Raw genomic sequence first — 14,600 nt, 5'->3', positions numbered from 1 at the left:
CACAGTTCCTGAACCTCCAGTCACCCTTTTCCACAAGCTAAACAATCTTGAAAGACTTTCATTTGTCTCCAGAATGGTTCCCTGGTCCCAGTTTCTTCCTGGTTGATTTCACCTTGTTAATACATTCACTCAAACTGCTTGACACCTTTCTGTCCATCTGGTTTTAGCACTTCAACCATTCTGTGGTTCAAATCAGCCACATTCCTTGCCTGGTCCCTTAGCTAGGCCTTTAACAGCAACTATAAAAATGAACCTATTAATAGTCACACTTTTCATTCTTAACACTGTTACTATCATGATATTTTTAAGTCATTCACAATTTTTCCTTGAAGAACGATAGGTTTTTTTTTCCTCCTAGTGGGTGTGAGTGTATTAACATTCAACTCAAAAGGGCCCACTCAAGCTTTCCTTATTAGAGTCATAATGAAAACTCACAGAGGTGAGTCAACACGTGTAATCAAACATTCTGCCAGTCCCTGCCTCCTTCCTACCTCTTCCTCCTGATAAAGAATCAAAATAGAAAAATCGAAGAGGCAAATGGGTGTGGGGAACATACTTTGGTCTATCCTTGACTTCAGAAACTCAGTTTAAGCCAGGTGCAGTGGCTCATACCTGTAATCCCAGCGCTTTGGGAGGCTTAGGCAAAAGGATCACTTGAGCCCAGGGGTCTGAGACCAGCCTGGGCAATACAGTGGGACCCTGTCTCTACAAAAAATTAGTCAGGTGTATTGGCGCATGCCTGTAGTCCCAGGTACTTGGGAGGCTGAGGTGGGAGGATCACTTGAGCCCAGGAGGTTGAGACTGCAGTGAGCCATGATTGCACCAGTGCATTCCAGCCTAGTGACAGAGTGAGACTGACTCAAAAACAAAAAGAAACTCAGTTTATCAAGTATTCAAAGATGTTCAAATTCAGGAGGCTAACTCACACTAAGCAAATTCATAGTGCCTCAGTTTCCTCACCTATAAATGGAGACAATAATGTCTGCCTTATTGTAGAGACTTATTGTAGAGACTGCACAGTAAGTAGAGACTTATTGTGGAGAGGCCAGGTGCGGTGGCTCACACCTGTAATCCTAGCACCTTGGGAGGCCGAGACAGGCAGATCACCTGCGGTCAGGAGTTCAAGACCAGCCTGGCCAACATGGTGAAACTTCATCCCTACTAAAAATACAAAAATTAGCCACATGTGTTAGCGGGTGCCTGTAATCCCAGCTACTTGGGAGGCCGAGGCATGAGAATCTCTCGAACCTGGGAGGCGGAGGTTGCAGTGAGCTCAGATCATGCCACTGTGCTCCAGCCTGGGCAACAGAGCGAGACTCTGCCTCAAAACAACCAAACAAACAAACAAAAAAAGATGTATTGTGGACATTAAATAAAATAATGTATGTAACGTACCTAAGACCTAGCACATAAAACTTTACAACAGATGATGGAGGAAAAGTTATAAATCATATGTAAGTTCACTATTTACATATAGAACATATACCTTTCCTGTGGCTAGAATACCTTTGTCCACTACTCAAGACATACTTGCCAGGATAGGATACCTGGAAAACAATATTTTTAACCATAAGATTCCTTGAGGTACAAAAAACGCTGGCTGGCTTCAAAGGATATTTCATCTAGGCCCTGAAAGAGGCTGGTCAACTCACTGCCCACAGAAGAGCACCCCGACCAGTGACCAGAACTCTCATGTCTACCAGTTGGGAGATTCCTGTCCCTCCCAGGCTCACCCTTCCTCTTTCTAATACTGGTTGCTCCTGCAGATTCAGCCCAGCTTCCAGGGTTCATTTACCTTCTACTCTGGAGTCTTGAGTGCCCAAGCTTTCCCTTCTGTCCTGCCCAGGGAAGCACAATCCTGTATCAGTCCTTTCCTTTGCTGAATCTCTCTCAACACCAGCTTTGAACTCTGCTCTCCTATTTATTCTTTTTTTTTTTTTTTTTTTGACAGAGTTTTGCTCTTGTTGCCCAGGCTGGAGTACAGTGGGGCGATCTCGGCTCACTGCAACCTCCGCATCCCGGGTTCAAGCGATTCTCCTGCCTCAGCCTCCTGACTAGCTGGGATTACAGGCACATGTGACCACACCCAGCTAATTTTTTGTATTTTAGTAGAGACGGGATTTCATCGTGTTGGCCAGGCTGGTCTCGAACTATCGACCTCAGGTGATCCACCCACCTTGGCCTCCCAAAGTGCAGGGATTACAGGCGTGAGCCACTGTGCCCGGCCATCCTATTTATTCTTAGCTTCATACCTGACACTCCTCTTGGTCCAGGAGGGCCCTGTTCTTTATTCTAGACAAATTCCCTCTAATCTGGCCCTTCTTTGAGAAAACTCCTTGCCTTGTTGTATGAAAATCTTGTGTCAGCCTAGCTCTCACCATAACACAAGTCCAGGCACCCAGAACACTGTTCATTGACCGGAGTCACAGAGAAAATCTCTGCGAGATTTGGGTGGTAGGGAAAGATTATGCCTGTTCTTGTCTTGAGACAATTGAGACAAATGACCTCTCCTTGCCAGACTCTCCAGTGACTACCCTCTAGCCACAGACATGCTGACCTTCAAGCTGTGCACATCCAAAGGGCCTCACTCCAGCTTATCCCACTGCTGCCCTTATCATTTCCCTTCCCTGAGGAATTCACTAATGAGTCCTCAGAGTTGCTCTCATTTCCAATTCCAAATGAATTTCTTTAAAGAAAGGCTCAACCTTGAGTTTCTGGTAAAAGCTGAACTCGTCTTACTTACGTTCTCATTTCCTGGATCCTGTTAGAGGACACAAAAGGTAGTCTTCCCAAGCCTGGCTGGAATGTCTTCTGCTCAATCTCCTAGTCTCCTTGCCTCTCTGAGCTGCCTCTTTGGTGAACTACCTGTTAGGAGACAGCTGGAGATCCCATTCTTAGACTCCAGCAGAGGGCACTGTTGTTCTGGCTTTTCTTTACTTTTTTTTTTTTTTTTTTTTTTTTTTTTCTTTTTTTGGAGACAGTCTCACTCTGTCGCCCAGGCTGGAGTGCAGTGGTGCAATCTCGGCTCACTGCAACCTCTGCCCCCCCGGTTTCAAGTGATTCTCCTGCCTCAGCCTCCGGAGTAGCTGGGACTATAGGTGTGTGCCACAATGCCCGGCTAATTTTTGTATTTTTAGTAGAGACAGGGTTTTGCCATGTTGGCCAGGCTGGTCTGGAACTCCTGACCTCAAGTGATCCACCCGCCTCAGCCTCCCAAAGTGCTGGGATTACAGGCATGAGCCACTGTCTCCGGCTTTTCAAACAGGAGCATAAGTGGCACAATTCAACCAAAAATGAATTGGCCAGAGCCACTGAGCCCCTCTGCCTTTCCAAACGGATAAACCTTCTGAAGTTAGAGAAATGTACCTTGGGGCAGAGTGTGATGGCTCATGCCTGTAATCCAACCACTGTGTGAGGCCGAGGCAGGAAGATTATTTGAGCCCAGGAGTTCTAGACTAGCTTGGGCAACATAGCAAGACCCTTTCTCTACAAAAAAAATTTTTTTAAGTAGCCAGGCATGGTGGCACATGCCTGTAGTCTCAACTACTCAGGAGGCTGAGGCAGGAGGATCACTTGAGCCCAGGAGTGAGATGAGGTCTCACTCTCTTGCCCAGGCTGGTCTAAAACTCCTAAACTCAAGTGATTCTCCTGCCTCGGCCTCCCAAAGTACTGGGATTACAGGCCTGGGCCACTGCACCCAGCCTGAGGCATTTTTTTTTTAGACGGAGTCTCGCTCTGTCACCCAGGCTGGAGTGCAGTGGTGTGATCTCGGCTCACTGCAAGCTCCACCTCCCGGGTTCACACCATTCTCCTGCCTCAGCCTCTCGAGTAGCTGGGACTACAGGTGCCCGCCACCATGCCCGGCTAATTTTTTGTATTTTTAGTAGAGACGGAGTTTCACTGTGTTAGCCAGGATGGTCTCGATCTCCTGACCTCGTGATCCACCCGACTAGGCCTCCCAAAGTGCTGGAATTACAGGCGTGAGCCACCGCGCCTGGCCTGTTTTTCGTTTTTTGAGGCAGGGTCTTGCTCTGTCACCCAGGCTGGAGTGCAGTGGCACAATCACAGCCCACTGCAGCTTCAACCTCCTGAACTTCAGCGATCTTCCCACTTCAGCCTCCCGAGTAGCTGGGACCACAGGCTCGTGCCACCATACCTCAGCCTCCCAAAGTGCTGGGATTATAGGCATTAGCCACCATGCCTGGCTGCAAATACCCTAATCTAGAAGGTAGATTTCTGGGAGGCACAAAGGTAGACTCTTTCTAAAAATTCTTCAACCTGAAAACATTGTGGCCAATCAGCCCCAGTTGCAACAAACAGAGGCAATGGGCAAAGTAGTGAATAACTAAGATTGTGTGACCACCCCCGAGTCACAGGGAAACTTGTAATACTGAGAAATCTGCACCATTAATTTGGAGGGATGGAACATCCACTCAAGTACTTTTATATGACCCTACATGTCCTTCATAGTCTATTCAAAGCATTAAAGGTGGTTTTATGGCAACCCCCAATTTGTGGCCCAGTTCTAGAAGCTATTTAGGGTATTTCATATCTACTTATCAACAAAGACCATGCAGAGCATGGCATTAACTGGGTGGATGAAGGACCTCTGTTGTGTCACCTACCGACAGAATAATTGATTCATCTACCTTACCACAGTGGAGTTTGGTTATAAAGAGCTCATTGCGTCCCTCTACCCAGAACATGCCCTTTCCCAGTAGCTGTGGCATGATTCTTTCCAAGCCCTGCCCCCTTCACCCCAGGTACCTTCCAAACCTTGGCAGCTTGGGGAAGTTATGGGTTATCAAGAATATCTCCCAGCTTGCCAAAAATGGATGCAAGGTATATGCCAATTGGTGCTTGATTCCATAGGAAGGCATCCAGGTGAGTGATACTGTCCAGCACACCTCCAAGCACACACTGACCATTCATATGGGAAGCCGGGTCCATGCTACTTGGACATGCTGAGATAATAGAGAACATCATCTGCCTATACCCTTGACAATCAGCCTGAGGCCTCGGGAACAGACAGATTTCCTAACTGTCACTTGAGCTCAGACCAATAATTATTCTCAGTCTAGACTGGCCACTAGGAATATGCTTGTTCTTTCTCCTCAGTTTCTTTCTTTCTTTTTTTTTTTTTTTTTTTTGAGACAGAGTCTTGCTCTGTTGCCCAGGCTGGAGTACAGTGGTGTGATCTCAGCTCACTGCAAGCTCGGCCTCCTGGGTTCACGCCATTCTCCTGCCTCAGCCTCCCAAGCAGCTGAGACTACAGGCCCCTGCCACCACACCTGGCTAATTTTTTTTTTGTATTTTTAGTAGAGACGGGGTTTCACTGTGTTAGCCAGGATGGTCTCCATCTCCTGACCTCGTGATCCGCCTGCCTCGGCCTCCCAAAGTGCTGGGATTACAGGCATGAGCCACCGTGCCCGGCCTCCTCAGTCTATTTCTATTTGTCCAAGGACATCCTACCACCCCTACCTTGCCCAAATTCAAATACCAGCTCAATAATATTGCTTCCAGGAAATGGCCTCGTTGCTATAACCTGTGATGAAGTACAAATCAGCCCCGTGGTTCAGTCCAGGCTTCCAGAACTTTATATGCTAACCAAGGCTTCAGTACTGTTGCTTCTCCAAGTCCTCAACTGTACAGGGAGGGGATTCAAACTGTGCCCCACTCTGGTGGTACCATTATTTCAGATAGAAAATGTTAAAAGAGATTTAATTGGAAGGCAAACGAGAGAGATGAGGGACAGAGATGATGAATGAGTGAGGCCAAGCCAGGAAGAAAAGAAAAAAGCAGGAGCTGGGGAAGAACTCCAGAATAGAAGTGGCATCTCCACACTCCACCAGAGATTAGTCAGCAATCCTCGGCAATTTCCAAAGAGAATGGTAAACTAATCCAGTTCCTGACAAGCATCCATAATCATGAAAAATAAAAATTTGAGGAATGGGATGACTTCTGCTCCAGGAATACAGAATCGAGGCACTGAAAACGTCAGATGCAGAGGTGGATTTTTTTTTCTTTTCTTTTCTTTTTTTTGAGACAGAGTTTCACTCTTATCTCCCAGGCTGGAGTGTAGTGGTGTCATCTTGGCTCACTGGAACCTCCACCTCCGGGATTCAAGCGATTCTCTTCCCTCAGCCACCCTGGTAGCTGGGATTACAGGCGTGCACACTACTCCCGGCTAATTTTTGTATTTTTTATAGAGATGGGGTTTCCCCATGTTGGCCAGGCTGGTCTCAAACTTCTGACCTCAGGTGATCCATCCTCCTCGGCCTCCCAAAGTGCTGGAATTACAGGCATGAGCCACGGTGCCCAGCCAAGAGCTGGATTTTACTCTGCATTTGAGACTGGCTGGAGGAGATAGGGAAAGGGGCCTAGCGCCTTTTTGGCTTGTGTGACAGAATGGATGGAACAGCCAAGAGACAGAAATCTTGAAGCCACCCTAAACAGCTTTCCTTTTCTCACTCCCTCACCAAGTCTTGCTCTTCTGAAAGACTTAAAAAAAAAATTAAATTTTTTTCAAACTCATCCTCCCTTGCTCAGGAGTCTGAGATGCAAGCCAAATCTAGCCTATTTAAGCAGTATATGAATGTATTAAAAAAAATATTGGCTGGGCGCAGTGCCTCACCCCTGTAATCCTAGCCCTTTGGGAGGCGGAGGCAGGTGGATCATGAGGTCAGGAGTTCGAGACCAGCCTGGCCAATATGGTGAAATCCTGTCTCTACTAAAAATACAAAAATGAGCCAGGCGTGGTGGTGAGCGCCTGTAGTCCCAGCTACTTGGGAGGCTAAGGCAGAAGAATTGCTTGAACCCAGGAGGCAGAGGTTGCAGTGAGCCAAGATCACACCACTGCACTGCAGCCTGGGTGACAGAGTGAGACTCTATCTCAAAAATAAAAATAAAAATAAAATAAAATAAAATAAAAATAAATATATATATGTATATATATGGGACCAGGTGCAGTGGCTCACGCCTGTAATCCCAGCACTTTGGGAGGCCGAGGCAGGAGGATCACATGAGGCCAGGAATTCAAGACCAGCCTGGCCAACATGGTGAAACCCCATCTCTACTAAAAATATGAAAATTAGCTGGGCATGGTGGCACACGCTGGTAATCCCAGCTACTTGGCAGGCTGATGCAGGAGAATCGCTTGAACCCGGCAGATAGATGTTGCAGTGAGCCAAGATCATGCCACTGCACTCCAGCCTGGGTGACAGAGCAAGACTCCATCTTAAAAAAAGAAAAACTATATATATGTGGGGCTGGATGCAGTGGCTCATACCTGTAGTCCCAGCACTTCGGGACACTGAGGAGGGAAGATCGCTTGAGCCCATAAGTTCAAGGCTTCAGTGAGCTACGATTGCACCACTGTACTCCAGCCTGGGTGGCAGAGGGAGACCGTCTTAAAATACATAAATAAATAAAAAGAGGAAAGAAAATAAGAAAATATTGGGAAGCACGTAAAAGCTGCAGTAGGAATGGAAAACTACACATGGTGGATAGTAACCAGAAGCAATGCTCAGAATCATGCCATAGACCTGGTCTGGCACAGACACTACTACATTCAATGCTGTGGTGGACACTACTGGCACCAAGGATGCTGGGCCCTGAATACTGCTGCTGGAAACAGGATGCAGCTTCACTGCTGTCACCTCCTGTCACTAGCGGATAACTTTATATGGCCACTGCTTCCTTGCAACCTTCTTTGATTCAAAATCTGAAACGGATGTGTTTGATTGGCCTAGCCAAAATTCTTTGTCCATATCCTTGCTGAAAGAGAGGTTGGATAAGGAAGAACTAGTCTATTCAGCCTCTATTGTGAGATACAGGTTTTGCTTCATAGGGAGTGATTCCCAAACATAATGAATGCTAGGTAGCCACTATAATACACCACCTTACCAGCCCCATCTCCTGTCCTTCTCCTCTTCACCCAGCACTCGAGGCTCCAAATCAAATAGCTCTCTGATGCCTTTCTAATGCTTCTAAACACTTGTCATTCTGCTGTCTGAAATGCTCTTCCTGATTCTACTGTAACCTACCTCCTTCTTTTCCTCCAAGACTTAGCTCAAACATGACTTCCACTATTAGACCATTTGAAGTTCTGCAAATATGCCAATCCCAGGAAAGGAATGTCTACCCAGATAAGGACCTTTTTCACTTGGACTAACCCTAAGTATGTGTCCAATATCCTGATTCCAGAAGTTGGCCTCTTAAAATCCAGGAGTCAGGGAGAAGCAAGAGAGTGGTAAGGGAGGTCTTGTGATCACTGTGTTCTCTCTCCCTCCCCTCTGTCACAGCCATGGTGATTGGATTCCTGAGGTCCTGAAAATTGGATGTGAGTGGCTAGGAGAGATCCCTGCCATGCATCTGGTTAGCATGGAGACCAGGGAATCAGAGAATCAAATAGTCATTTGCCAAGTACTCAGAACGAGTCTACTCTAATTTCAGACCAGAAGGAACCAGAGCCTACTAGGCTTCCCCCCATTATCTCAAAAGATGGGAATTATTCCGTGCACCAGAATAGCCACACAAGATACCACGAAGCTGTCCGGAAGGTGTTGTTGAAGACGTGTAAGTACCTTGGGGTGGGCATCATGCTAGGAGAAAAAAAGATATGTCTGAGTTCCTAAAGAATGGCTGGGATGAGGCCGGCTTGGTGGCTCATGTCTGTAATCCTAGCACTTTGGGAGGCCGAGGCAGGCGGATCACAAGGTCAGGAGTTCAAGACCAGCCTGGCCAACATAGTGAAACTCCATCTCTACTAAAAATACAAAAATTAGCCGGGCATGGTGGTGCATGCCTGTAGTCTCAGCTACTCAGGAGGCCTTGAAGCCGGGAGTTGGAGGTTGCGTGAGCCAAGATCGTGCCACTGCACTCCAGCTTGGCCAATAGAGTGACACTTTGTCTCAAAAAAAAAAAAAAAAAGAATGGCTGGGATGTGGTTGGGTATGGTTATCTGGCAGGAAAAAAAAAAGAGCGAAGAGACTGAGAGGAAGAGGGAGAAAGTAGACTTGGTGGGGTAAGCACGATATGATAAAATGAAAAAAAAATTTTTTTTGAGATGAGTCTTGCTCTGTCACCCAGCCTGGAGTGCAATGGCGCCATCTCAGCTCACTGCAACCTCTGCCTCCCAGGTTCAAGTGATTCTCTTGCCTCAGCCTCCTGAGTAGCTGAGATTACAGGTGTCTGCCACCATACCTGGCTAATTTTTGTATTTTTAGTAGAGGTTGGTTTGTCCAGGTTGGTCTCAAACTCCTGACCTCAGGTGATCCACCCACTTGGGCCTCCCAAAGTGCTGGGATTACAGGCGTAAGCCACCATGCCCATCAATGAAATGAAATTTGAATTAGACTTCGAAGCAGAAGATCCATGTTTGAGTCCTAGTTCTGCCTCTTTTTTGATGTTTCACCTTTTCTTTTCTTTTCTTGGAAACAGGATCTCATTCTGTCACCCAGGCTGGAGTGCAGTGCTGCAATCATAGCTCACTGCAGCCTCGAACTCCTGGGCTCAAGTGATCTTCTTGCCTCAGTCTCCTGAGTAGCTGGGACTACAGGCATGCACCACCAAGCCTGGCTAACTTTTTAAAAACATTTTTGTAGAGAGGGAGTCATGCTATGTTGTCCAGGCTGGTGTCAAACTCCCAGGCTCAAGTGATCCTCCCACCTTGGCCTCCCACAGTGCTGGGATTACAGGTGTGAGCCACCACACCCAGCCCATTTACCTTTTATCAACCTACTCCCTCATTGGTTTTGCTGTTGTTGTTGTTTGTTATTGTTGTTTTGAGGCAGATTCTCACTCTATCGCCCAGGCTGTAGTGCAGTGCTACGATCTTGGCTCACTGCAACCTCTGCCTCCCTTGTTCAAGTGATTCTTGTGCCTCAGCCTCCTGAGTAGGTGGGACTACAGGAGTGCACCACCACCCCTGGCTAATTTTTGTATTTTTAGTAGAGACAGGGTTTCACCATGTTGGCCAGGCTGGTCTCGAACTCCTGATCTCAGGTGATCCATCTCCCTCGGCCTCCCAAAGTGCTGGGATTACAGGCGTGAGCCGCCACTTAGGGCCCTTCATTGGTTTAAAGGCAGGATGTTGGGGAGAGAAAATGCCTGAGCTATTGTTTTACTAATCTTTCAAAATTATTGGGAGAAAAAAGTATATTGTATATTATCATGCATTATCCCTTTGAGGAATAGTAAGCACAAGCTTTGGCATTTTATTGAACTGGGTTTAAACTGCAAACGAATTCTGTGACTTTAGGCAAGTTCCTTTAACCACAACCTCTCTGAACCATCTGGAAATGGGAATAATACTTTTTAGCACTATTGTCAAGAGAGAACATGTACATTTTAAAAAGCATGTAGCCAGCCTGGGCAACATGGTGAAATCCCATCTATAAAACATACAGCTGGGCACAGTGGCTCATGCCTGTAATCCCAGCACTCTAGGAAGACGAGGCGGGCGGATCACTTGAGGTCAGGAGTTCGAGACCAGCCTGTCCAACATGGCAAAACCCCATCTCAACTAAAAATACAAAAAAATGTTAGCCGGGCATAGTGGCAGGTGCCTGTAATCCCAGATACTTGATAGGCTGAGGCAGGAGAATCACTTGAACCCAGGAGGCAGAGGTTGCAGTGAGCTGAGATGGCACCATTGCACTCCAGCCTGGGGGACACAGCGAGACTCCAAAAAAAAAATTCGCAGGGCATGGTGGTGCTCGCCTGCAGTCCCAGCTATTCAGGAGGCTCAGGTGGGAGAATCACTTAAGCCTGGCAGGTCAAGGCTGCCATGAGCTGTGATAGTGCTACTGCACTCCAGCCTGGGCAACAGAGCAAGACCCTGTCTTTAAAAAAAAAAAAAAAAGCATGTAGGACATCAAAGCATGATGTAAGCTGATAAAAAATACAAATAAAAATAAACATCACATAGTGTATGATGCCATTTATATAACATTCTTTTTTTTTTTTTTTTTTTTTTTTTAGATAGGGTCTCACTCTGTTGCCCAGGCTGAGTACAATGGTGCAATTATAGCTCACTACAGTCTCAAATTCCTGGGCTCAAGTGATCTTTCCACCTCAGCCTCCTGAGTAGCTGAGACTACAGGCATGTGCCACTATGCCCAGCTTTTTTTTTTTTTTTTTTTTTTATAGAGACAAGGTCTGGCTATCTCCCACACAGAGCTCCTCCTGCCTCAGCCCCACAAAGTGCTGGAATTACAGGTGTGAGCCACCATGCCAGGCCTTATAATACTCTTATATGACATTCTTATATAACACTCTTATAACATTCTTTTTTTTTTTTTTTTTTTTTTTGAGACAGAGTCTTACTTTGTCGCCCAGGCTGGAGTGCAGTGGCGCGATCTCAGCTCACTGCAAGCTCTGCCTCCCGGGTTCATGCCATTCTCCTGCCTCAGCCTCCCGAGTAGCTGGGACTACAGGCACCCACCACCATGCCTGGCTAATTTTTTGTGTTTTTAGCAGAGACAGGGTTTCACCGTGTTAGCCAGAATGGTCTCGATCTCCTGACCTCGTGATCTGCCCACCTCGGCCTCCCAAAGTGCTGGGATTACAGGCGTGAGCCACCCCGCCCAGCTTTTTTTTTTTTTTTTGAGACGGAATCTTGCTCTGTCGCCCAGGCTGGAGTGCAATGGTGCGATCTCGGCTCACTGCAACCTCTGCCTCCCAGGTTCAAGCAATTCTCCTGTCTCAGCCTCCTAAGTAGCTGGGATTACAGGCACCCGCCACCATGCCTGGCTAATTTTTGTATTTTTAGTAGAGACGAGGTTTCACCATATTGGTCAGGCTGGTCTTGAACTCCTGACCTCAGGTGATCCACCTGCCTCGGCCTCCCAAAGTGCTGGAATTACAGGCGTGAGCCACTGCATCCGGCTCTTATAACATTCTTAAAATGACAAGATTACAGAAATGAAGAACAGATCACTGATTTCCAAAGCGGGGCAGTGGGGGAGGGTGGCTATAAAATGCCAGCTCCAGGATGGGTGGTGATGGAACTGTTCTGTATCAATATATTCAATATATTAATATCATGTTGTGGTAGTGTACCATAGTTTTGTAAGCTGTAACCATTGTGGGGAAGAGTAAAGGGTACACATGATTTCCCTGTTTTTGTTTTTGTTTTTAATAGAGACAGGGTCTTGCTATGTTGCCCAGGCTGGTCTTGAACTCCTGGGCTCAAGTGATCCTCCCAAAGTGCTGGGATTACAGGCATGAGCCACTGCACCTGGTTTCCCCGTATTATTCATTACAACTGTATGTGAACCTATAATTATAACAAAATTAAAGTTTAAAACCTAAAATACTTTCAGAAATCAAAACAGGCACATGTGGAAAGAGGGGTAGTAAGTTATTTCTAATAGCAAAACTTTAATATTTTTCCATTTTTATCTATTCGAGACAGAATCTTGCTCTGTTGCCCAGGCTGGAGTGCAGTGGCACAATCATGGCTCACTGCAGCCTCAACAACCTCCCAGGCTCAAACGATCCTTCCCACCTCAGCTTCCTGAGCAGCTGGTACTACAGGCATGCACCATCACACTGGGCTAATTTTTGTATTTTTTGTAGAAATGGGGTTTCAACATGTTGCCTGGGCTGGTTCTGGAAGTCCTGGGCTGGTTCTGGAAGTCCTGGGCTGGAGTGATCCATCTGCCTCTTAAAGTGCTGGGATTACAGGTGTGAGCCACTGCACCCAGCCTCTAATAGCAAAACTTTTTAATAGCTTATTATTAATTAATAGAAAAATAAGCCAAAAATGTAACATCTACTCAATGAATTATTATGGATTTTTAAAAAATTATTATAAACACTATATAGCAATCCAGAATATTAGGCTATAATTCTAAGTTTTAAAAATATACAAATTTTATACTGGTAGAATTAGACTTATCCAAATAAATAGTAAAAGTACTTTTTTTTTTTTTTTTGAGACAGTCTCGCTCTGTCGCCCTGGCTGGAGTGCAGTGGCACGATCTCAGCTCACTGCAACCTCCATCTCTCGGGTTCAAGCAATTCTCCTGCCTCATCCTCCTGAGTAGCTGCGATTACAGGCACCCCCCAAGATGCCCTGCTAATTTTTGTATTTTTAGTAGAGACAGGTTTCACCATGTTGGCCAGGCTGGTCTCGAACTTCTGACCTCAAGTAATCCACCTGCCTCGGCCTCTAAAAGTGCCGGGATTACAGGCATGAGCCACCTCACTCGGCCAAAAGTACTTTTTTTTTTTTTGAGATGGAGTTTCCCTCTTATTGCCCCAGCTGGAGTGCAGTGGCACAATCTCGGCTCACCGCAACCTCTGCCTCCTGGGTTCAAGTGATTCTCCTGCCTCAGCCTCCTGAGTAGCTGGGATTACAGGCATGCACCACCATGCCCGGCTAATTTTTGTTTTTTTTTTTTTTAGTAGAGACGGGGTTTCTCCATGTTGGTCAGGCTGGTCTCGAACTCCCGACCTCAGGTGATCTGCCTGCCTCGGCCTCCCAAAGTGCTGGAATTACAGGCGTGAGCCACCGTGCCCAGCCCAAAAGTACTTTTTCAAACAGCATCAAAGTCTGATATTATTACAAAAATTTAAGAATATTTAATACCACATTTAGAACATAATAGGCACTAGATAAATTACATCTATTAATAGCATCTAAATGTGAGGTGGTATTAGTTAGGTTTCAGAGAATTACTTGGAGTGAGCAAAGGAAGCCATTTTTTCCAAGAGGAGGGAAGAGAATGAGGATGATTAAGCCAAGAAGAAAGAAAAATAATAGATCAGTGGACCCCATCTTACACATTTCCCAAGTGGGTTGACCACTTGTTTTTCTACCATCTTAGCACTTGGGGAAAGCTCTCTTGGAGATGGGCTTACTAGCAGCAGGAAGAACCAAGACTGATTCATTTGACCATGAAGGGTGTGAGATGCTAGAATCCGGAAGTGAAGCAGGGTGTGGTGACCACACTCCCAGGACCTCTCAGCACCTGGTCCGGCCGAGCAGTTGCTGGGCTGGGCTGGGCTATTGCTGCCCTGAGGCAGAACAGTGAGCAGAGAACTTGAAGGAATTAGATAACCTGCCCTTCCCCCCACCCATTCAGTTCCCAATCAGGTCTTCAGAATCCCCTTGACTGATGCTCAGAACTTCAGCTTCTGGTGGTCCCATGATCCAGGAGTGCGTCCAGAGGAAACCATGCCATGGATCCGGAGCCCACGCCATTGTCTCATAAAAAGCGCGATGACCAGGTTAGGCTGGGAGGGGTAAGGGTGGGGAGGTCAAGGGAAGTACTCCTTCCCTTCACTTTAATTCTTAGAGATTATTTCATCTCCGGTCAGTTAGGGAATTAGGAGAGATTTGAGTCTTACCAGAGAAAACTGGCCCCAGAATTTGGGCCGTGATGGCATTCAAAGGAGTTAGAGATTTGTCTGTGTCTTTGTGTTCCTCTTTGTGGGTGTGACTTCTGAGCTAGTGCAAAACAAGTGTCCATAGTAATCCTGTGGCAGCCCAATGCTGCCTTCATCGCTACCTCTCCACCCCTCAAATCACCATCCATTGGCAGTAGCCTCTGCCACCCAGGTTCAAGCAATTCTCCTGCATTAGCTCCTGA

General features: G+C 46.5%; 1 protein-coding gene across 1 annotated transcript in view; it reads left to right on the top strand.

The window, feature by feature from the left end:
* The window catches only part of SPMIP11 (sperm microtubule inner protein 11), a 39,879-nt gene that overhangs the window by 23,999 nt on the left and 1,280 nt on the right, over positions 1 to 14,600 (top strand). Inside the window, exons 2-3 of the mRNA XM_003825804.2 lie at positions 8,455 to 8,577; positions 14,094 to 14,238. Coding sequence (XP_003825852.1) covers positions 8,455 to 8,577; positions 14,094 to 14,238 — 268 coding nt within the window. The remainder of the gene's footprint in view (positions 1 to 8,454; positions 8,578 to 14,093; positions 14,239 to 14,600) is intronic.

The sequence above is a fragment of the Pan paniscus genome, chromosome 10 (genome assembly GCF_029289425.2).
Source record: "Pan paniscus chromosome 10, NHGRI_mPanPan1-v2.0_pri, whole genome shotgun sequence".
NCBI classification, from domain to species: Eukaryota; Metazoa; Chordata; class Mammalia; order Primates; family Hominidae; genus Pan; species Pan paniscus.
Note: the sequence above shows the minus strand (reverse complement) of the source record. Positions and strands in the feature narration are given on the sequence as shown.